General features: G+C 35.4%; 5 protein-coding genes across 8 annotated transcripts; 3 read left to right on the top strand and 2 right to left on the bottom strand.

The window, feature by feature from the left end:
• Window positions 1–2931: 2931 nt before the first annotated feature.
• LOC141910005 (L-asparaginase-like) lies at window positions 2932–8019 on the bottom strand. The gene is made up of 15 exons (XM_074800698.1): window positions 7935–8019; window positions 7387–7616; window positions 7143–7275; window positions 6936–7047; window positions 6712–6837; window positions 6530–6613; window positions 6303–6429; window positions 6093–6205; window positions 5815–6003; window positions 5616–5726; window positions 5385–5507; window positions 5165–5260; window positions 3734–3981; window positions 3548–3647; window positions 2932–3372 (listed from the first exon to the last, which is right to left on the bottom strand). Exons 2-15 carry the CDS (start codon window positions 7577–7579, stop codon window positions 3160–3162), a joined length of 1968 nt encoding a protein of 655 aa, XP_074656799.1. The 5' UTR covers window positions 7580–7616; window positions 7935–8019; the 3' UTR covers window positions 2932–3159.
• Window positions 8020–8090: 71 nt separating this feature from the next.
• Window positions 8091–11409, top strand: LOC141911132 (uncharacterized). 3 transcript variants are annotated; one of them, XM_074802117.1, is made up of 9 exons: window positions 8091–8154; window positions 8388–8588; window positions 8705–8769; window positions 8950–9039; window positions 9176–9835; window positions 9921–10001; window positions 10095–10235; window positions 10441–10452; window positions 10755–11409. In XM_074802117.1, the coding sequence occupies exons 2-8, from the start codon at window positions 8414–8416 to the stop codon at window positions 10447–10449; spliced, it is 1221 nt and encodes a 406-aa protein (XP_074658218.1). In that variant the 5' UTR covers window positions 8091–8154; window positions 8388–8413; the 3' UTR covers window positions 10450–10452; window positions 10755–11409. The 3 variants fall into 3 exon arrangements, with proteins under 3 accessions (XP_074658218.1, XP_074658202.1, XP_074658211.1); XM_074802101.1 differs by lacking the exon at window positions 10441–10452 and having other exon boundaries at window positions 10755–11407; XM_074802110.1 differs by lacking the exon at window positions 10441–10452 and having other exon boundaries at window positions 10098–10235; window positions 10755–11405.
• A 1126-nt stretch (window positions 11410–12535) lies between these two features.
• On the top strand, window positions 12536–14740 carry LOC141910156 (uncharacterized). The gene is made up of 9 exons (XM_074800880.1): window positions 12536–12664; window positions 12751–12870; window positions 12983–13225; window positions 13339–13424; window positions 13535–13569; window positions 13698–13780; window positions 13924–14148; window positions 14327–14412; window positions 14602–14740. Exons 1-9 carry the CDS (start codon window positions 12659–12661, stop codon window positions 14606–14608), a joined length of 891 nt encoding a protein of 296 aa, XP_074656981.1. The 5' UTR covers window positions 12536–12658; the 3' UTR covers window positions 14609–14740.
• Window position 14741: 1 nt separating this feature from the next.
• On the bottom strand, window positions 14742–16438 carry LOC141910145 (uncharacterized). The gene is made up of 3 exons (XM_074800871.1): window positions 16301–16438; window positions 15968–16207; window positions 14742–15618 (listed from the first exon to the last, which is right to left on the bottom strand). Exons 1-3 carry the CDS (start codon window positions 16316–16318, stop codon window positions 14857–14859), a joined length of 1020 nt encoding a protein of 339 aa, XP_074656972.1. The 5' UTR covers window positions 16319–16438; the 3' UTR covers window positions 14742–14856.
• Window positions 16439–16899: 461 nt separating this feature from the next.
• Window positions 16900–20477, top strand: LOC141900111 (chromatin assembly factor 1 subunit B-like). Of its 2 annotated transcripts, XM_074786855.1 has the most exons (14): window positions 16900–16953; window positions 17332–17567; window positions 17660–17686; window positions 17847–17958; window positions 18129–18232; window positions 18318–18414; window positions 18533–18778; window positions 18879–18976; window positions 19147–19210; window positions 19296–19421; window positions 19513–19660; window positions 19763–19875; window positions 19956–20040; window positions 20132–20477. In XM_074786855.1, exons 2-14 carry the CDS (start codon window positions 17336–17338, stop codon window positions 20369–20371), a joined length of 1692 nt encoding a protein of 563 aa, XP_074642956.1. In that variant the 5' UTR covers window positions 16900–16953; window positions 17332–17335; the 3' UTR covers window positions 20372–20477. The 2 variants fall into 2 exon arrangements, with proteins under 2 accessions (XP_074642956.1, XP_074642965.1); XM_074786864.1 differs by lacking the exon at window positions 16900–16953 and having other exon boundaries at window positions 16980–17567.
• Window positions 20478–20735: the final 258 nt, after the last annotated feature.

Raw genomic sequence — 20735 nt, 5'->3', positions numbered from 1 at the left:
ATTTAGCTTTATTGGCGGGCCAATCGCAGGTCAACAGTGTCCATATTGGAAAGTTGCCAGGACCATGATATTTTGGCCACGAGTGAGCAATGAATTTTCTGCAACGTTAATTCATGGACTCGTTAATTTGTTTTGGAGTTTTTGGTTAATCTTAGCAATTCTGGTTGTATAGATTACCGGTATGTACAAAAAGCCTTCGCCGAGGAGTTCCACATATTTCAGCATTTTGGCCGATACTCAGAGGTGATAAAACGAAGTTGAATTCTTTTCCACTGGCAAGATTAAGCCTACATCATTTTAGAACGGATTTTCCAATGAAGAGACAACAATAAGATAGGATGTAACGATCTAATAAATTGTATTTCTGCTATGCATAATTGTACATCATTTATCAATACCCTTCCTAAATTAATACGAGTTACGTGGAAACATGTGCAGTACTAAAAATATTTTCACAACTCTGATAACAATGTTTAAGGACAAAGTACAAGTCACTCAATCAACTCATGCGAATACAGAAACTGCATTGAACAGGTTACTTCCACATTAGTGTGTCAATGTGAAAACAGCCTGAACAAAGTTCGAGGTACATGAGAAAAATCCGGATCTTCTACTATCACCCACTTAGAATTACGGAAGTCAATATCTAAACAGATTTTATGAGCGGTTGAAACCAGTTTGTCAAATCTTAAAACAATTCTCTATTTTAAAGCAAGTTTGGCAAAACACTATAACATAGCTGATTGCCTTAAAACAATAAAAATACACCATACCAAACGGTAATAAAACATTAAATTGTATACTATCAATACTACAGGTAATACTATGAAATTATCACATTTACAGTCTAGAAGACTGCTGATGTGGCCACTAAAGAAATGAGACATTGAAAAAATGCAAATAACTGTGTCTATCCACTTTGGCAATGATTAAGAGGTAACAATAAATTGCGAAAGTAGAGCGAGACATAAGTCCCACAATTGTGAAACCGAAAAACATAAAATATCGTTTTGTTTAATTTACAAAAATCCGAATTTTCGATGATAGTTTCAAGTGAAAAACCGAAAATTCGGATTTTTAATAAATTCTAACATTACGACATTTTAGTTTTTCAGCTTTGTGATTTTTTTACCCTTATATTTCGGTAATGATTTTTTTCTCTAGCTAAATCCAGATATAGTCATGTGATCGAAATCAAATGATTCATAAGTGAAATCAAGTACACCATAGCCTCAGATAATAAACAAAGGCAATGACCCACAGGATGGCAGGAAAAATCCATATGATATAAAACTGGTGTAATTATTTAAAATGTATTGAATAAAATTCCGGTGTAGCACATTTCGGTGTATATAATCAATGGTCTAGAAAAATCAAATGCACTAAAAGATGTACAAATATGTCATTTCAAAGTACAGCTTTTAAAAACAGTGACTACCTGGTAATTATACCAGTCATGGATTACTAGTAACTACATATGATTCGATATGATGCAGTACAAGCCTTAGTGCAAGGTACTCTAAGGACTAACATTAACACTGCGGTTGAATCTTTAACTAACCCGTATATAAGCTGACAAGGAAACACGGAGATAAAATGTTCATTGTTCCCCAGGTTAAGATTTGTTATCAACTTAAATAGTTATACATGCATCCAGTTTAAATGTTTTGTTCTTTTCTTTAATGACTTTAACCAAGCTATAAAGTAAATTTAATGGCACAAAAATAATCCTGGAGAATAAGTTTAATAACGTTACAATACTAAAGGGAAAAGCCCAGATTCCCTGTAGGGAAACAATATTCCTAGACTCCCTGATCTTAACCATAGAAGTGTAAACTGTACACGCTTCTATGTCTTAACGAACCCTGGTAGATTGAGGTTTGCGTTGGTTGTAAGTAGTTATTAGTACAGTCTATAATTTATTCAATTGATTTCAGAGGCATTCTTATCTAAGCAAATCGCTTTGGATTTACAAATCCACCTGCCTCGCTGATTGTATAAATCGATTTGCAGTTAAATAATCGCGCAGATTAGTAACTAGTGCTGGGAGACTTGCGGATTCTTTTCTGTCAAGTTAATGCGCAGTGATTTGGTTGATATGACAAATCAACCTCTAGATAAAAATGCCTTTGAGCTTGAAAATGTTGCATCGAACATTCCTGAGTGCAGTTAATCAGGTTACCATAACCACTGATAGAACAAAGAGGACACCTAGAATGATTTAAACCAGATTCTATTTGGAAACATGGATGATCAAGCCGGTGAATGGAAAGAAATAGCCAAGGAAAATGTAATCAAAAATTAACAACCATTCCATTAGTTTCAACAAAATTAAACGCATAGATCTTTTGACACTTCTTGGGATTATAAGATCAATTCCTGAATAATCAATTCATTTCGTCTGTGGTGTTGCACAAAACATTTACTTTTGAATTGATGGCACACTGAAAAATTCAGCTCCATCTGCATTGTGTAGCATCCTAATTTATACGTTATTCTGAATTCATTAAAGGTATGTACGTATTCTAATTATTGAACCCAAACTATATAATATACCTCATGAACAATAAACAATGTCATTAGATATAAAGATCAATGTCGATATCAACATTGCCGGCAGTTATTTTCATCTCCAATTCTCATAAATTTTCCTTGGCCATTTTTTCGAACAATCGGTAAAGATGTATGCTGGCAATCATAATCTGGTTAAGATCATTCCAAGTAAGACATTTTTCTATTGATTATCACTTCACAAACACGTTCTAGTATTTTTCATCATTGTCAGATCTGTTGATTAAATGCAAAGGACACAACAAGGGATTGTACAAATTATATCCATACAATGCATAACAAAAACAAAAAACAATACAACTTCCACTAAAACCTAATAAAAGTATAGAATACAAAAAGCTTTCTTATACTAAAACCAGATCTATGTCAAATTTAGAATACCATTTAAAATACTATATTAACTTAAGGATTCTAATATTCTATAGTAAAAATTACCATGTTGATGACGTATCCACGCCATACGCCTGCATGTATCATGCATGCACCTAACATTAGATAGATCACTATGAATTTTCATTGCATGTCCCAATATATCACTGAAAAAAATATTTCTGCATTAACAAAGCACTACAGTTACCAAACAGTTTTTTAATCTCCATTGAATATCTTATCAGTGGAATCTGTTTCTGCAGATAGGATTTCTCCTCCATCGTAGTATCCTGATAATATTTCAGCTATTTTTCGATTGCCGATTCGCGTGGCTTCAGATATAGGTGTCGTACCGAAGTTGTCTTCAACATCGATTGTAACTTCTTTTTTAAGCAAGAATTCTACCACCGACTGGAATCCGCGAGCACATGCCTACAAGTATATCATACATGCATTGAATTAAACTAAAAGTATTTTGATCCAACCAGAAATAGACAGACCTAAACATGAGAAATGTATTAAACTTTGACCGGATAGTGGTCATTCTGTTTAATGGGACCGCACCTTAACCAGAAGTAGAGTTCCAAATAATAAGTCCACTACTTACCACATGAAGAGCTGTTCTACCATCAAAATCAGCTTGGCTTAAATTAGCACCTATTACATCATAGCATTTCAAAATAGTCACATTGTCTTCACTAGCAGCCCTAGAATACAATACATTAACATCACTAACATAATCCAGATACTGGTAATGAGGGTTTTGTCGCAGAAAAGCGTAAAAAATATTTACCAACAGAGTTCTTGTCCAAGTCGTCCGGGAGAATAATTTAGATGAGCACCACATTCAAATAACAAATGAACAACGTCTGGATGTCCAAACCTTATTGCATCATTAAGAGCGGTGTTCTGGAATCTATCACGAGCATGAACTAAGGCTCCCTTCTTTAGCAAAAATTGCACAGCATCTACGTGTCCTTCACAGGCAGCAATATGAAGAGGAGTTCGTCCATCATAGTCATTCATCCTAACAGAACCATCCTGAAAATGAGAAAAAGACACATGAATTTTGTATACATAAAATGGAACTTTTTAAAGGGAAATCAGCAGTTTCAAAAATGGTAGTGATTTTCATCTGGATTTCTTAGATTCTTTCAGTACCGGGTAAATGAGAAATCCGGAGTTGGATGAGATCACTACAAAATTCTTAGGCTTAAACTTTGCCAAAATATTTGCTTATCTTTGACTTGAAGCAATACAGAAATATGAATATATTCATGGGACCACTGGTAGTTTTTGATTTGTGGGTTAAAACCCATCGATGTTGAATTCAGAGGTTGCATGCTGAGCTTAAAAATATTACAGCTCACTATAACATAAGGTTCATTAAATAAGCAAAAGCTCAAGGGGAGGCAATTTTCATACAGATGTGAACTAGACTATGAACACATCATGGGTAAACCAAAATGTAAACATTTCCAAAACGGTAACAAAGTATTTAAACGGAATTCAATACATGTACTACAAAGCGGTCTCTTAAAATGGATAAAAGTATTTATTACATTTGCACCAGCAAACTGTCATATTAGTTTCAAAGCATTCATTTGGTTTGGAACAATAAGTGATGACTGAAATGTGCAACAAACGAAGAACACATTTCATGCATATAAACAAATTACGTTGTCTAGTTTACTACATCAGATGAAGCATTTTGCATACAGCCTTAACAGAAAATGTTACATTTGGTAAACTGCATATAAACACTTACTATTGGAGATGTCTCAGATTCCTTTCAAAAGAGTAGTTGAATGATAAAAGATAACCAATACTTGAAAAAATTTACTGCTTATGCCTTACAATATTATCTACGCTGTTCATGTTTTATAAGTGAATGAAACCATGAAATATGTAATTCTATTCAATGATAAAAGAGTTTCTACATTTTTTCAATGTTTCTTGTTTTGGTTTTGACATAGGGATGATCGTCCCTCCATTCGTTTTGATTAATGGTTTAGATTTTGATTTTATCAAACCCACCACATCTGTCCGGAACTGTACATAAAATAACAATTACTACGCGAAATATATCGCATTCCAAAAGGTAGTTAGATAATGGAGAGACAACCAATATTTGATGTAGGTGATGTTTCTGCCTTAAAATATCATCCATACTGTTCATGTTTTATTATCAAATGAAAGCATGAAATAATTAATTTGTATTCACCGATAAAAGAAGTTTCTCCATGGTTTCAATGTCTCCTGTTTTAGCAGCAGCAGACATCAACGATGGAATCATAGCGTTGCGTAATGTCGTTATTTCCTATCAAAGAACAGAAAGAGAAGCATGTTAATTTCGATTGAAAAGATATTACAGTATATCTTGTTCAGTTATAATTCAGTAAATTGGGATGCATCATTTCAGTAAATGTCCGGGGTAAATGTACCTCAGAAGTTGATAAATTCAGTGCCTTCGACAATTTATCGATCAAGGATATATCAGAGAGTGAAACTTCAGATGAATCTGCGAACATTTTCTTCATTTCACCGCGTAAATTAGTTTCCATCAACTACAAAGAGCACATTCGGCACAATAAAACAGGTGGTTTATTCATTCATCTTCCATTTAACAACCAATCACAGGTATTAGTTTAAATCAAGCCAGGACATCTATTCACCTTCCTTTTTTCATCCAAAGAGATATCTTTACCCAAAACATAGCTTAGTTTAGTCAGTGTCGCCTCTGGAGTCATATCAGACCCTGGAATAATGCCAACATCTAACAGCGCCTTAAAAAATAAATATAGTATATTTCTACAAACTATAATGAATGGAAATAAAGTGGTAGCATAATTGTGGCAAAGTAGGCCTATGTACCTTGCCAGTTTCATAAGCCGAAGAAACAAATCCTCTAGCACATTGTGTAGTATTCACTATTATAACACCATTATTCATTGTGGCCTCTTTGAATACATTTAGCAGATCTACACGTGCACTGGGTCCATTTCCAGCACCATAGGATTGCAGTACAACACCTTCAATTGGAGGATTTAAAAATGCTTGCACCTGAAAAGCAAATATATTTTCATGGATTTCATGAAAGGTGTTGCGGAGTTGTTAAACATTCAGCATTGAACGTCCGAACAATGACTTACAGTAGCAGCTGTAATACTAGGAAACAGACGCAGAAGACCAACATTAGGACATAGGTTGTTGCTAATATCAAATTTCTTTATAGAGCTTGGTTTCATCACAGACTGCCAGTTGACTAAAACACAAAATAAATATAATTCCCAATTTCATAATGTTAACTACAGTAGGCACCTGTTAACAACAACAGTTCACACAATTCAAAACACACTCACTGTTAATGCCAACCTCCATGTTTACCAAAGGTGACATATTTGGGCAATCAAAAGCATCCAAACTACTGTTATCAACCTTAGTACACCTATTTCCTCGCATGAGTTTATTGTGAAAGTAGATTGTAACCTACAACAATCCAAAGAATTATAAAAATAAGTTGTCTCATTCATACAACGAAGTGAAAGGTCTTCTCTCCAGACTCAGAAAAATTGATACATCACGTTACCTCTGGTATGCAGTAATGACCAGCTAGAATCAAAGCTCCAAGAAAGTTGTCCCTTCCATCACATCGTGTTTCAAATATTGGTATCTAATATATACATTATTAATATTGTTAGTAACCAACTAATCGCTGAATTGAAAAAATGGCAATTCACAAAATGAGTCAGTTCATTGAAATATGCCAACCTGAGAACCTGTGAGAATAACTGGTTTTCCCAAATCTTCTAGCATAAACGATAATGCCGAAGCAGTATACGCCATTGTGTCTGTTCCATGAAGTATCACAAATCCATCATATCTATGATAGGTTCTCTGAAAACAATAAACTAACAAATGTAGTAAAGTCCAAACAGTCAACGTAAAATTTATTCTTTATGAGTTGGCAAAAATGATGATTAGTATTTGGTTACCTTGATGTCACGAGCAATGCGAATCCAATCATCCATTGTCATATTGGCAGAGTCCAACAAAGGTTCATACTCATAAACTGTATAAATAATATGTTTCCCTTGTTTCGATATCCTAGAAAAAACAATCAGTTGAACATATTACGATCAATTTAGGGCCAAAATTTTAGGAATTGCTTTTCATGCATGGATGACAATAAGCAAACATACGGCATAACTAAAGGAATGCCTTCACTCTCTGTAGAACCATCTCCAGGAGTTGCCTTGAATGTATATTCAGGGTCATGGAACATCGGTAGTTTACGCAGCTCTTGAACAAGATAATTTGATGCTGGACTGTACACTGTAACATTCATAAAAGTAAGAAATCAGTTTGTAGAAAACCCCTCATTTTTCAATGAATACTTCAGTTGTAGAACATCATTAGGCTATTGACACACGTGTATGAAATTACCCCCATCTCTACACATCATTCCAATAGTTCCACCCGTATAAATAACCAGTAATGTCGCCTCGACTTCTGAATGGATCTCTTCATCTTCGATATTAGTGCCATATTCTTTAATTGTCTTTATTTCGTATGAAGGATCGATCTGATTTCTGTCGTTTAACGATGAATCATTACGACATCGTACAGCAGTATTCATCGGATGCGGCTAAATAACGCTGATCAACACCGGGAGACTAAAAAAGTGGAAACAAATTTAGAAGGTGACAATTCCGAGTGTAGGCCTACTGCAGTATAGTTAGTTACCTAATCGTTGGTAGTAAGCTTTTTATAATCGGATGGGCTTAGTGAAAATATCCGATTGTGAAACTAAACCACAGACAGGTTACTGACTAACTGCAGTATTGTTTGGTGGCAAATGGTAAAAATACTAGGCTACGTGTGTTTTGGCAGGTATTCAAATAAATTTCAAAATCAGTCATAAAAATAGGCAATTTAGTCAATCAGATCCTTTAATCATTCATTAAGTCTGCATGAATTATGTTCTTACTAACCAAATCTTTCAATTATTCGTAGTGTCTGTATATAGCTTGCGATGGTGATGCGAATGCTCAACCAGTTGCATTGCATAAATAAAACTTTATTGAATTGAATTTAACAGCTGAAGGTGATTTCCGAGTTTTAGTGAAATATTTTATTTTCAAGGTCGTTGCCCATATCTTTTATTCGTTTAATCGAAGCGTCTATTTCTATACTAATCTTGCATCTTATCAGGTAAGCTGGACTAATTCTGCAGGATTATAGTCCCAGAAAGGAGGTAGCATTTACTTACACCTTTCAGCCAAAATTTCAGGCACTTCTTAATCTTCATCTATAATTTAGCCTCTTAAAAATCGCTGACGACAAACTAAAAGTAAAAATGACGTCTTTAAATTAAATAAGGCAAGCTTATCGTTTACTTAAATTATCATTACCAGACTTTCTTTATTGGAATTATTCTGTTTCAGAATCAGATCTGTGCAAAACATCAACAATGGATGAAGGTGCAGCAGTAGTAATGCCTCGCCACGCCACTCACCACAGTTCGGCCGAAAGTGCTGAGGAGGAAGATGATAACGTAATGAATGAAGTTTCACTGAAACTCGCCAAGAAGCGTTTAAACAAAAACAGCAGAAAAGAAAAGTCAAGACAAAAAAGACGAGATAAAAGTAAGTTTAATTGAATTTTTAATTGAATTTGTATATCCTTGCATTACTGCTATTTGATTCCAATACTTTCAATACACTGCTGAATATAATTTCAATGCATTCTTGAATATTTGCAGATCATATAACTGAAGGTGATTATTATAACAAACTGGAAGAATTTAAGACTTGGCTTCATGAGGAGGTTAGTGAGATATTTGATAAATATATGATCTATTCCGATTGAAATGATTATGACTAGCCAGAACACATCAAATGTATCTTAAACATATTCCTTGGCTAACAAAAACTTTGGTCCACTTTTTATTCAGTTGGAAAATTAATATTGATTGAATCATCAAATATATTGTTGAATCATTTTTAGAAAGGCCTACAAATTGAAGAAATTGAACCAAAAGTGAAAGCATATTTCAAGAAATTTGTGAAAAAATGGAATAGCCAACAGCTTTCAAAGGTAAATCAGCCAACAATATCATGTTTATTTCACAAAAATATCTCTTCATATGTGTGCTATATTTTATTGGATTTTTTGTCTGTGTACTGAAAGTGTCACTAAAGAATGATAATGTATTTTTGCTTATATTCTATAGAAGTATTATCGAGGAATTGATCAGAAGCTAGGGAATGCGAAAACACCATCAGCTAAACACAACATGGACATTCTGAGCACTTCAAATCATAATCCATTAGACTACCTAAACAACACAAATCATTTAAGCACAATTAATGGTGAAGATAACGAATCATCAGATGTTTTGAGAAGGTTGCGACGAAAAGAGACGTTTTCAACATTTGGAAAGGGGAATTTAAATCAATTAGAAGATGAAAATGATGATGATACGAATGCAGATTGTAGTGATATCTTGAGTGTAATGAGTTCTAGCACTGCATTCACGTATGACACTATTAGTTTGACCTCATTTACAAGTAATGTTATTGGATCGCGGTTCAGTCAAGCATCGCTTCCATCAAGTTGTGACACTTGGTCATCCTTCAGCTCTTCGAGTTCCATATCAGTTCAAAATCAAAATGATTACTGCCGAATTACACGCAGTAGATCCAGTCAGTCATCATTAGCATCAAAAATCTCCAGTGTCAGTGCAGTGAGGCCACTTTCAAAACATGTGTTGAGCTCATTCAATCAATTACCAATCAACAGTTCTGAGGATAATGAAATCAAAAATCAAGGAAGCAGCACAAATGAAATCAATGTGACCATAACAGCGAAATCAGAAAATATTGTCAATGCTGTAGGTTGAAAAATGCTGGCGAATTTTAAGTTTTGTATCTGCCAATGAATAATGTGATAAAATGTATCAATTATGTTTTTTTCAGGATGAAAACGCAGATGGTGCTATCAGCCATGAGAGACCTAAGAAGCAAAGTTTCAGAGGTTTAAGAAAAGGCAAACAGAAGGTAGGAAATTCTCGTACAATTAAGATTGTTTGATGCTTTATTTTTCGATTTCGAGTAGGCCTACTACAGTTTGCTTATTTTTATTTGATTCAGCAGATTCTAGAAAGGATGTCATCATTTGCAAATGAACCAAAAAGCCAGTGCGATTCAAAACCTAGCAGCGAATGCCTGGATGAAGAATACATTAAACAGCAATATCTTGTTAATCATCAAAATGACTGTGATAGGAGAAAGGTACATATTGTTCATATCCCTGATTTGCACTGACAAAAGACATAAATGCATAAATCATATACATGCATTGGAACATACCAATCCAAAGCCCCAATCTCAGAAAAACTGTTTTGATGAATTGAAGGATTTACAAGTAGCAGTGTATGCTATCATGCTTAGCTATATCTCAAATACCATTTTATATGTGACACGCTGCATGAAGTAGCTGGATTAAAAGGTACTGCATTCCTTATTGCTTGAAAATAATGTGTTCATGTAATTCACTAACATATTTCATTGACTGGCAAGTGTAAGCATAATCTTAATATATTCGTATCATATTCTCTGTTTGTTTTGTAACTTTTATCCTGGTTTAGTTGTCTAACAAGTTTTAATACATACATCAAATAAAATCATAACTTGTAATATGTTAGCATACACGTTTAGGTCTAACGTTTACAAAGTGATGAATTATTTTAAAGTTTCTTAATCATTTCAGGCAAATTCTGTTCTCATTATCAATACCTTTTGTTATTGAAGGCTCTCGGAGAAATGACACGTTCACCAAGCAACAATCCCAGGCTTATACTTCAAAGATATATGGATGAATGTGATGAAGAAACATTCGTTTAACATTGTCCGATATGAAACATCAAAACTGTCTCAAACTGCAGCATTTCGTTTCAATGTTATGAATACCTGTTTTTTAACAAAATTTTCAAAAAGTGCAAATTGACTGCTTCTTACCGAATGACTGGAACTGGTCGTATTGAGATATCTGTAAAAAGACTGTCAACAATTGAATCATGCAATCTGTAGTTATTTTCGATTTTCTATGATTATGTATTTGATTGAATCACATGATTGGTGCTCGGCAGATTGATGGCAGCGAATGCCGTGATACAACAGAGATGCGATCAAACTGTTATTTCAAATCTATCGTATCTACTCCACTCAAATGATGTATAAATACATCATTTACATTCCTTACGGTTGCATTTATTCAATGTATTTTATAATGACCTGCATTTATTTTTGTAAGCTTTTTAGCTGATATTTTTTCAGAAGAACTTTTTGCCTGTATTATAACTGTAACTTTTTATTCTTCACGTGTTAACTCATACTAATGTGCTTTATCCAATTTTCAACTGTTTAACTATGCATTTTTAGTTTAGTCGTTTATACTGTAGTTTTCACTGAGTATGATTGTCCGCTGATGATATGATGTTAATCGCAGTTAAAATAAATATTTCCAAATTTAGTAGGAGTCGGATGTTTTCGTGTCATGATCTGGTTATTAGTCGCTGAGGCTGTGTAGAATCGTGCTTAACTTCACGATTTACGCAGTTAAGGACAGGTCGCTCGCTCATCGTAACCGTTTTATTGCTCCAGTGACGCTTTTATTTTATACTAATGACGGGATCTCAGTGCGGGTTTTCGGAATTGATGGTTTTGGCATTAATTATTACAGCAATTATGTGGGCTGTCATCTGTCAGAATGAATGAATTTTACTGCAGATGCAGTATAAAGGAGGATCACCCGTATCATCAAAAGTCGAAACGATGTTCCATCTTTGGATGTGTGCATCAAAAACTACAATAAACCCTTGAAATCCCTAGTCATACTGTTTGAGAAATCCCTATTGTAATCTGCGACTTTGGAGCGTTCAAACACAAGGGCGGGGCCAGGCTTTTTGGAAGGTAGGGGGCCAGGGTACTGATGGGCACAAAAGTAATAGCGAAGGGCACCCCAATATGGCGCGAAGCCATCAAAGGGAGATCTGGGGTCCTTGTACGATCTTGGTACTAACTTGTTTTGTAAAATCATGTAAATTATATAAGTAGGATATTTAGAGTGGGATGATAATTAGGATTATTTATTACTGTAATTTGATAATTGTATTGGACAGGGTTTGGCGTAATTTTGGATATCTCTCATCCTACGTACATTTTTATGAGGCCCCTCAGAAAAGTACGTAAATTTTTCTTTAACAACCCTCTCTCCCGTACAAAGTTAGTACATTATTTTTTTACCCCCCCCCCCTCCAATGTACTATTTGAACGCTCCCTACTTGAAAGTATACTTCGAAATAATTTTGAGACTTGCAGATACGTTGACCCCTTTGCAAACTGAATCCACTGACGACCTTGTCCAAAAGACTGGAATACCTGGACTTTTAACGACTGGACTCGATACATTACATCAACCAAACATTAGTCATACATCAGTGTTTGTTGTTTGAACTTTTGGAATTATGTGGGATAATTACATAATTGGGTTGATTACCCTTATTTACAAATAATCGAGATATTTGTCATCGGAAATGGACCAATTTTACATAAACCAGAAACACCCGATAAACTAGGACCGGCCAGAGCCAGAAACCACAGAATATTGCAAAAAGTGACGCGGTCAAATACAACGGATACAAAGACGTTACAAAATGAAGGTATGTGGGTATATCATTGAATAAAACTTACCACAAATATATACTCGATTTTTACGATCTCGAAATTTGTGTATCGACCTTTCCAGGTCTTTTTAGCGGTTTGTTTATTTGGAGCCGTATGTGATGTCATATTTGCTGGTATGGCATTTCCATCTGGACTGCCATATTTTGTCGAGGACGAGTTTAGAAAAATTAACTCTGATATTGTAAGTCTTTATTGGTTGATTACCTTTTGAGATACGGAATCATGATCATAGTTTATAAACTGTCTCCTGCTTGTGCTCTCGAATCATAATTGGCTCATCCAATATTTTTCAGCGATGGGACGAAAAAAATTATTTAGTTGACATATCTGGTACATACACCCTTTGCTCCAAAGTAGGACTTAACAACGCCTTCGATGTTGGAAATAATCGCTTGTTGTCGAAATTGTACGGAGAAGAGGGCGTCGGTGGCCTTGCTGCTGATACGCAGTCGTCTGGTGGAAGTTCTCGAGCTGCCGCCAAGGATATCAAAACTATCATAAGTCAATGGATTTACAAAGAACCTTTCAGAAGTCAGGTAAATTAACTTCATATGAGACATATTCCCCAAAACTTGATCTGCATCCTCAAAATGATATTGATATATCCTGTCCAAATGATATTGACTATGAATACCGCATGTTGTTTTAGATACGAGAGGCTAAATCGTTCGGATGTAGCGTACAACCATTATGCAGAGGTCGAACTGTAGTGGGATGTCTTTTCACTCCGAAAGGGTAAATTAATATTTGAAACGGTTTTTGAGTGTTTCGATTCTTCTTAACTGAATCCTCTGGTAACAAGTTGATCCTCTTAATTCATCATTTTCTTTTCTACATTTCTACAGACGATACAACCCCGGAGACGACTGGAAGACGGGAGGTAAAAATGATTTTAATATTGGGAATTTTTCATGCTCCAGCCAGGAACTCGGAATTTTAATGAGTAAAAGAAACTTAAACTGTACGTAACATAGATATTGACCGATATGTAATGTTTTTTCGCAATAGGAGGTAAAGCAAACGTTGTCGCTTTCACATCAGACGAATATAGAATAACAGAAAATAATTTTAGACGACTAAATCCTAAAATAGTAAGTTCTTTCAATAATCAAAATATGAAAGCGTATTATTTTTCATATAGACATAGTTATGAAATTTTGAATTTACCATATGAGCTTTTATCGTTAGGCAAAGCTACATACTTATACTATTTGCTGATCGCGTATCTTCGTAGGTATGGGATCGCTCACACTTCTTAGAGAATCTATCGGGAAATGTTACACAGTGCGCAATGATCGGGAGAAACTCGTGGAATTACCAGAAAGCTCGCGATACCGCCGCAGAATACGGTTACAGAGTCGGTCTGCTGTTCGGTTATGCCAAAAAATCTGGTGTCACAGATGATGACGTTCGCGCGATCACAGTCAGCTGGCTTTATACTGACGAAGGCAGGAAACAGGTATTCAATGAAAATATCGTCAAATGCTTAATGCAAAGAACCTATCAATATCACTATGAATATATTGTTTTCAATAATTCAATTGAATACAAACTAATTCTACAATATATTTCCATCTGTCATTGTAAAAATATCCACTTGACTACGAGTTCGTAATTGTCGCTGTTTTGAATACCAGGTTACGGCCGCCAAGAAAGTTGGTTGCAGTTTGATACAAGTATGTCCACATGGTACAACTGTCATTGCATGTCTGGTCACTCCGGGGTAAGTAAACTGTGGTCTATATATATGTAAGTTGTCGGTGAAAACTTTAAAAATTAATCCACACGTAAATCAAAAAATATTAGCGTTTATGATGTAATTTTCAGCTGCTGCAAAAGAATTCAATGATGTATTTTGTGTATTCAATTCTGTTGTGATCCCATAATGATAACATGCATCCTTTTTCCCCAGAGTGTAGAAGGATCGAAGAAATGTGCCAATTAAACATGAGATACGGTATGAATTTCGACAAATCATATATAAACATTTCATTAAACAAATAAAAATACTTTTTGTTTTTGGAAAATAAAATTTATGTTATATCATTAAATTCATATTAAAATGGATGGATTTCTTTTCGTTGATTCAAAACCTTCAATCGATATTAGGATTTTAAATCTAATATCGTACATTTCTATGAACCGCATTTGACCGCATAGTTTCTTACTATGCGGTAGAATTGACATTTTTCGATTGATTGATTGAATCGGTTTGTTTTTCGGGTAATTCGCAGTTGACCATGTAGTCGAGACCGAACGCGAACGCAGTTATTATCACATTTAACACCGTAACAGCAAACACTGTGAGAGTTGTGAGACTATTGAGGAAATCCAAACACCGATTTAGGTGCGCGTGTTTCTTACCGGATTTCCTTTCGGTGTCCTTTTTGCCGGAAACCATCAAGAATATGGCCGTGAAGATTTGCAGCGATGCCGATGACACGATCAACCATAGGGCAAACTCGTAGTACGTCACCTTACTCGGCCCTAACGCGAGAACTATGCGAAATTGAAAGATGTTTGCCGAGAGAAGAGCCAAATCCAATAGCCCACTAGTAACCGCTTTTTTGGCTACGATCGTGTTCGCGCGAGCCATATCTTCGGAATTCTTCGCCGTTTGTTTTTCGAGAACGTCTTTGACATCGTCGAGATCGACTTTGATATCGGCCGGATCGATATCAACACCGTTTGCTTCGACGGTTAATTTTATACTCTTCTTATCGGCAACATCGTCGTCACTATCGTCAATTACTTTAGCTTTGATTGATACTGATACTGAAGACGATGGAGATGGCGACGGTGTTCTTTTGGAACGTTTCGATAAAGATGAAGGTCGACGACGGTGCTTCTTCCGATTTCTTTGCCTTGTCAATGGTTCATCGATATCAATTATTGTTGATGTTGTTTTGCACGTTAATGAACTTGAATGCTAAAAGAAATAGAAAACTTCACGGTATTTTTCATTTCATCGATCTTAACACAAAGTAATCCGATATTAATACATATACGCGTGACTAATCGTTGCCATTGGTACACGTTAGAACCGTGTGAATCTGAACTGTGAATTTTTGATGTGAAAAGCTAATTTCTCTGTAATATCAAGTACATCAACGCCTAATGACGTAATTGTCTCGGGGAAGTGTTTGATTTATTGAATATTTATACCTCATGAATGAGAAACCGGTTTTGGCAAAAATCTACCGCATATTCATACAACATACATACATAACATGCAGCAAAATCAAATGATGTGCTTTATGCGTAAGTCAAAAACTTACGCTGCTTTCTTCTATATTCGAGTGGTTTTGGATTCTATGTTGGCTCGATAGACTGATGTTATCATCGAACACCGGATTGACAGTTTCTGACACAACTATTTCCTCTTCGGGAGTTCCCATATTAACGGACTCCACTCCTACATCGTCGTTAGAGAACGAAGAATCGTGCTCGTTAAACGCTGGATTTAAAGTTCCACTTTCATCTTTGTCTTTTTTGCCAGCATTTTTTGCATCGATGAACTTAAAAAGAAACAAATCACCCAAAATATCTAAAGTATAGAAACCTATCATCACAGAGTATTCTCCAGGCATTTACGCGTTGTGTGCGCTTACCTTTTGGTTCATATCCATTTTCCAATTCTCAAATTCTGCTTTTATGGGGAGTTTACTAACATTTTCGAAAAGCAAGCGATATTGAAAATCGTGACTGCCTGCTTATATATTATATACTACTGCTTAGTTTCAATGCGCTGTCCCAATTCTGAATTGTTTGAACCTCAATGCTTTTGAAAAGTAGTTTTTTCGCTTGAAAAATGGAATGAAGGGCTTCGAAGTTGTAGTGATATTCATGGGTTTAGAGAAGTATCAAGGTTGTAATGGATTTCAGCCCCACAGACTTCACTCACGCCGGGATGCAGGCGGCGCCGGGGCACAATCTCCTCTCGCTGGGAATTGTTCGGGCACCCATCCACCATCACCCATAGTGTTTAGCAACATACACAATTATGCATCTATGATTCGGATCGTTGCCCCAGGCTCCAGTGGAAATTCTATCGATTCTTATCATCAAAGGATATCGCGGCCGGGAATAATCCTCAAATTGTACTCAGGAAAGCGAGTAGCGACTTTCGGGCATACGTCCTTGTTCATATCCGTCGCTGGTGAGTCCGATATCAATTCCTCGATTTAGTATTAACTTCCAAGAACTAAGGCTCAATATTCAAAAGGATTTTGCCAATAATTACCTTGATAACTTCATAAAAGCAGTAATTAATCAAAACACAAAACGATAAAGATACCAAAGACACCAACATTAGTTTAACGGTCTATAATTTAAGCAATTTGGGGACACGTTTTTCTATTGAATAAGTGCCCGGCGGGCCGGCCGACGACGAGTCCATTTCTTCTTCATTTTTTTCATTCATCATCCAGATCCAGACTCTTCGCCCAGAAACTAAAAACATTTTTATTGCCTAGCGTACTTATCAACGTCCAAATTCCGAAGTTACTTTTGTTTCGTCATCGGGGTTGTATTATTTGTGAAGTCTATCTCAAGTAGCAAAAATGTTGCTGCTGGCCTACTTTTTTGTGGCCGAGTGCTGATTATGAATATGAGATTGAAATGAACATAATATTTTTTGCAGAAAAATGAAGTTGGTAACACCAGAAATCTCATGGCATAACAGAGACCCGATCTACAGTATCGATTTTCAGCACGATAAAAACGGAGAAATCACAAGATTGGTGACATCGGGTACCGACAAGAATATCCGTATCTGGCGAGTTATAATTGATGATGAAGGACAAGCTTGTACTCAGTTTCTGGCAACTCTAACACGACATACACGGGCAGTGAATGCTGTTAGATTTTCACCAAATGGTAAAATATGCCTGATTGATTGGATTTTTCCTCGAAACTCTTAGTTAATAGATGCATTGTATTAATTGTTTTTTTCTTAAAATTTATTTCAGGTGAGATATTGGCATCTGGTGGAGATGGTAAGTTGAATTTCTTGTTTTGTTTTGAAAAAATAAGTGAACAACCTGTTGGGTCTCATTAAAATAGATACTTTCAAGACTTGGTATCTTGTGAGTTGAGAATAGGCCGCCCTCAATATTTTCAAAACGCTCTTCTGATACATTGTGTCGTTCTTTGTAGATTCTGTGATACTGTTGTGGCAACAGAATGACAACAGTGCAGCCGCTCCGAGTATATTTCAAGACGAAGATGATGAGAACTTGGAAAATTGGAGTGTTATCAAAACCCTCAGGTTAATAATGTTCCATATATAACTTGATGGTGTATCATTACTTTAGCCCTGGTTTAACTCAATGGATAGAAAATTTAGAGAATTTACGATGTTAAAATCTGCCAATGAAATATGTTCCGATTTGCAGCAAAATTGATTTCGGGATGAGATGTCTTGTTTAAACGTTTCAGGGGTCATATTGAGGATATCTATGATTTGTGCTGGTCGGCAGACAGTAATTTCCTAATTTCTGGTTCGGTAGATAATAGCGCTATAATGTGGGATGTGAAAAAAGGTGAGTTACTCGCCGCTGGCTAACAGTCGGTTATCGGTCTAATTTTATTACCCAGTCCTTCATGAATTCATTATCTTCAATTCAGGCAAAAGCATAAGTATACTGAAAGAACACAAGAGTTTTGTACAGGGAGTTGCGTGGGATCCTTTGAATCAATACGTAGCTACTTTGAGTTGTGATAGGTAAATATTAATCACCGAAAGTAAGACAATTTTAATCCATAGATGATAAATGATTGTCGTAAGTAGTAGTTTTACTATAAAATGTATGAACTTAAGTTAGGTTTCAATGATATTCCAGGTGTTGCAGAATATACAATGTCAATACGAAACAATGCATTCAAAAAGTGACGAAACTCGTCACGTCGGCCGACAAAGGAAAATCGAAATTGTCGAGAATGTTTCACGACGATTCGATGAAATCATTTTTCCGTCGGTTGTGTTTTTCGCCTGATGGAGAGTTATTGATTACCCCGGCCGGTTGTATCGAAAGTGGTGATTCAGTTTTGAACACTTCATATATATTCACAAGAGGATCATTTTCTCGGTGAGTTCTTAGGGTTTTTTGGATGATGGTATTTTGACATTATCTTTTGACATCACCCTTTGAATTGGTTTTGGCATCGATTTCTGTTGTTTTTAAACAGACCAGCTCTACATCTGCCTGTCGATGGTAAAGCTTCATTGATTGTAAGATGTTCGCCTGTACTATTTGAATTACGGAAGATTCCCAGACAAAAGGATGGTTAGTGTACAATTCAAACTGTCAATAAACAGACCTACATTTTGTAGAATGTGCTCTAACATGTTCATTAAAACATTTTCTATGCATTGATCCTTTTTTGTAAAATTTAGAAAAAAGAATTACTTTTCCAATTATCAATTTAAAGTGTAAAATATCTTTTTTTTATCCAGAAAAAGCCGAAGATGTGGAAAACAATAATCGAAAAGAGTGGGAAAAATATCAATCGTTATTTTGGTAGATACTTACTGTTTAAACTTTCATGCAAATTTATCGTAACTTAATCTATTAAAGAGCTAATATAATGATTTCGTTATTTCAGTCTTCCATACCGAATAATATTTGCCGTTGCAACTGAAGATGCAGTTTTACTGTATGACACACAGCAAGCGGTTCCATTTCTTCGGGTTACAAATATTCACTACCATCAACTCAGTGACTTGGCTTGGTATGAGCATCTCCATTTGTTTAAAATTCTGCTAGCATTTAGTCGGAAGGCAGATTTTATGTTTTCTTGGTCGGTATTATCTAAATTTTAGGTCATCGGATGGTAGAATATTAGCCATATCTTCGACAGATGGCTATTGTTCTTTCATATCGTTTCAAGAGGGAGAATTAGGAAAACCGTACAAACCGCAGTCAGAATCTGAAGAGAAGATGAAAACAAAGGAAAATGATCTGAAAAAGGTGAACAAATTTTCAGAAAAATCTTAACTAAGTACTTAACTAATTGTGAAAAAGAATTTATATCTGATTCGATGTTTATTCATGAGCTCCTTTGAATTCTAGATGGAAGGAGCAACTGAAAGCGTAAAATTGCTCGAACCTGTCGAACAACAAAAGGAAAACACTAAAATCCCCGGTGCTCAAACATCAGATAGTCCAGATGTTCAAATAGTACAGTGAGCATTAGTTTGGAATTAAGAAATTGACCATTGATTTGTTTAACAAATGTATGATTGTGATTTCATATTTTTTCAAGGAAACCAACTACATGTAGGTCTAGTACTGTCTCAGATGCTTCAAGTGGTAAACGACGCGTCTCGTTAATTACTTTATCGTCAAAGGTAAAAATTCAATCCATTTTCTTGGAAAACAACTTATCATTGCTAAAAAATTTATCTTCTAGAAAATTGAAACTGTTATTTCATCTTTCAGTCCCCTAGTGCTAAACCGAATTTAGCACCTCCTTCAATTGTCAAGAGCGAAACCCCGAAGCAGGAACATTCTACAACTGATTTTGGAGGTGCAACGGTTCATAATGAGGAAGAGAAAGATTTACACCTTGTTCTTGAACTTTCCGGAGATGAATCTAGTCAATCGACGCTGACTCAGGAGGACCTGATGAAACAGAAGCGTCGTATACAATTCACAACCTTATCATCTTTCAAAAAATGAAATTAATTTAGGTTCTCGCGAATATTCTCATTAGGTTTGGACAATATTGTAAATTTTGTAATTTTCTGACTTTTATAATGTGTTTATGTGTCAATCTCTGTTTACCTGTGTAACATGATATGTACATGTATGTATATTATATATACAGTATATGAAAATAAAATGTATGTAATGTAAAGAAATCTGTTTTTTTCTTAGTACTAGATAGCGTTGATGAAAAATATGTGGTTCGTATTTATGCAGCATACACCAGGTTTCAGCATTTTATTGGGGTCAACTGGTGGAATTCTGGCTGAGGTGAACCTGAATGCAATAAAAATACAATGGACCCGTGATGGTAGAAATATTTACATCAGTATATTTG

This window comes from Tubulanus polymorphus, chromosome 1, assembly GCF_964204645.1.
Source record: "Tubulanus polymorphus chromosome 1, tnTubPoly1.2, whole genome shotgun sequence".
NCBI classification, from domain to species: Eukaryota; Metazoa; Nemertea; class Palaeonemertea; order Tubulaniformes; family Tubulanidae; genus Tubulanus; species Tubulanus polymorphus.
Note: the sequence above shows the minus strand (reverse complement) of the source record. Positions and strands in the feature narration are given on the sequence as shown.

Excerpts from the sequence above, each read along its gene's own strand:
- LOC141910005 (XM_074800698.1), bottom strand. The coding sequence starts at position 7,579 with ATGAATACTGCTGTACGATGTCGTAATGATTCATCGTTAAACGACAGA. Across the intron at positions 6,838-6,935 it reads GCATTGCTCGTGACATCAAG|AGAACCTATCATAGATATGA; the intron begins GTAACCAAATAC and ends TATTGTTTTCAG. Across the intron at positions 5,508-5,615 it reads CTTTGGATGAAAAAAGGAAG|TTGATGGAAACTAATTTACG; the intron begins GTGAATAGATGT and ends TGCTCTTTGTAG.
- LOC141910145 (XM_074800871.1), bottom strand. Across the intron at positions 15,619-15,967 it reads CGAATATAGAAGAAAGCAGC|CATTCAAGTTCATTAACGTG; the intron begins GTAAGTTTTTGA and ends TATTTCTTTTAG.
- LOC141911132 (XM_074802101.1), top strand. The coding sequence starts at position 8,414 with ATGGATGAAGGTGCAGCAGTAGTAATGCCTCGCCACGCCACTCACCAC. Across the intron at positions 8,770-8,949 it reads AGACTTGGCTTCATGAGGAG|AAAGGCCTACAAATTGAAGA; the intron begins GTTAGTGAGATA and ends AATCATTTTTAG. Across the intron at positions 9,836-9,920 it reads CAGAAAATATTGTCAATGCT|GATGAAAACGCAGATGGTGC; the intron begins GTAGGTTGAAAA and ends TGTTTTTTTCAG.
- LOC141910156 (XM_074800880.1), top strand. Across the intron at positions 13,425-13,534 it reads TGTCTTTTCACTCCGAAAGG|ACGATACAACCCCGGAGACG; the intron begins GTAAATTAATAT and ends ACATTTCTACAG. Across the intron at positions 13,781-13,923 it reads GACGACTAAATCCTAAAATA|GTATGGGATCGCTCACACTT; the intron begins GTAAGTTCTTTC and ends GTATCTTCGTAG.
- LOC141900111 (XM_074786855.1), top strand. The coding sequence starts at position 17,336 with ATGAAGTTGGTAACACCAGAAATCTCATGGCATAACAGAGACCCGATC. Across the intron at positions 18,977-19,146 it reads GATTCCCAGACAAAAGGATG|AAAAAGCCGAAGATGTGGAA; the intron begins GTTAGTGTACAA and ends TTTTTTATCCAG. Across the intron at positions 19,211-19,295 it reads AAATATCAATCGTTATTTTG|TCTTCCATACCGAATAATAT; the intron begins GTAGATACTTAC and ends TCGTTATTTCAG.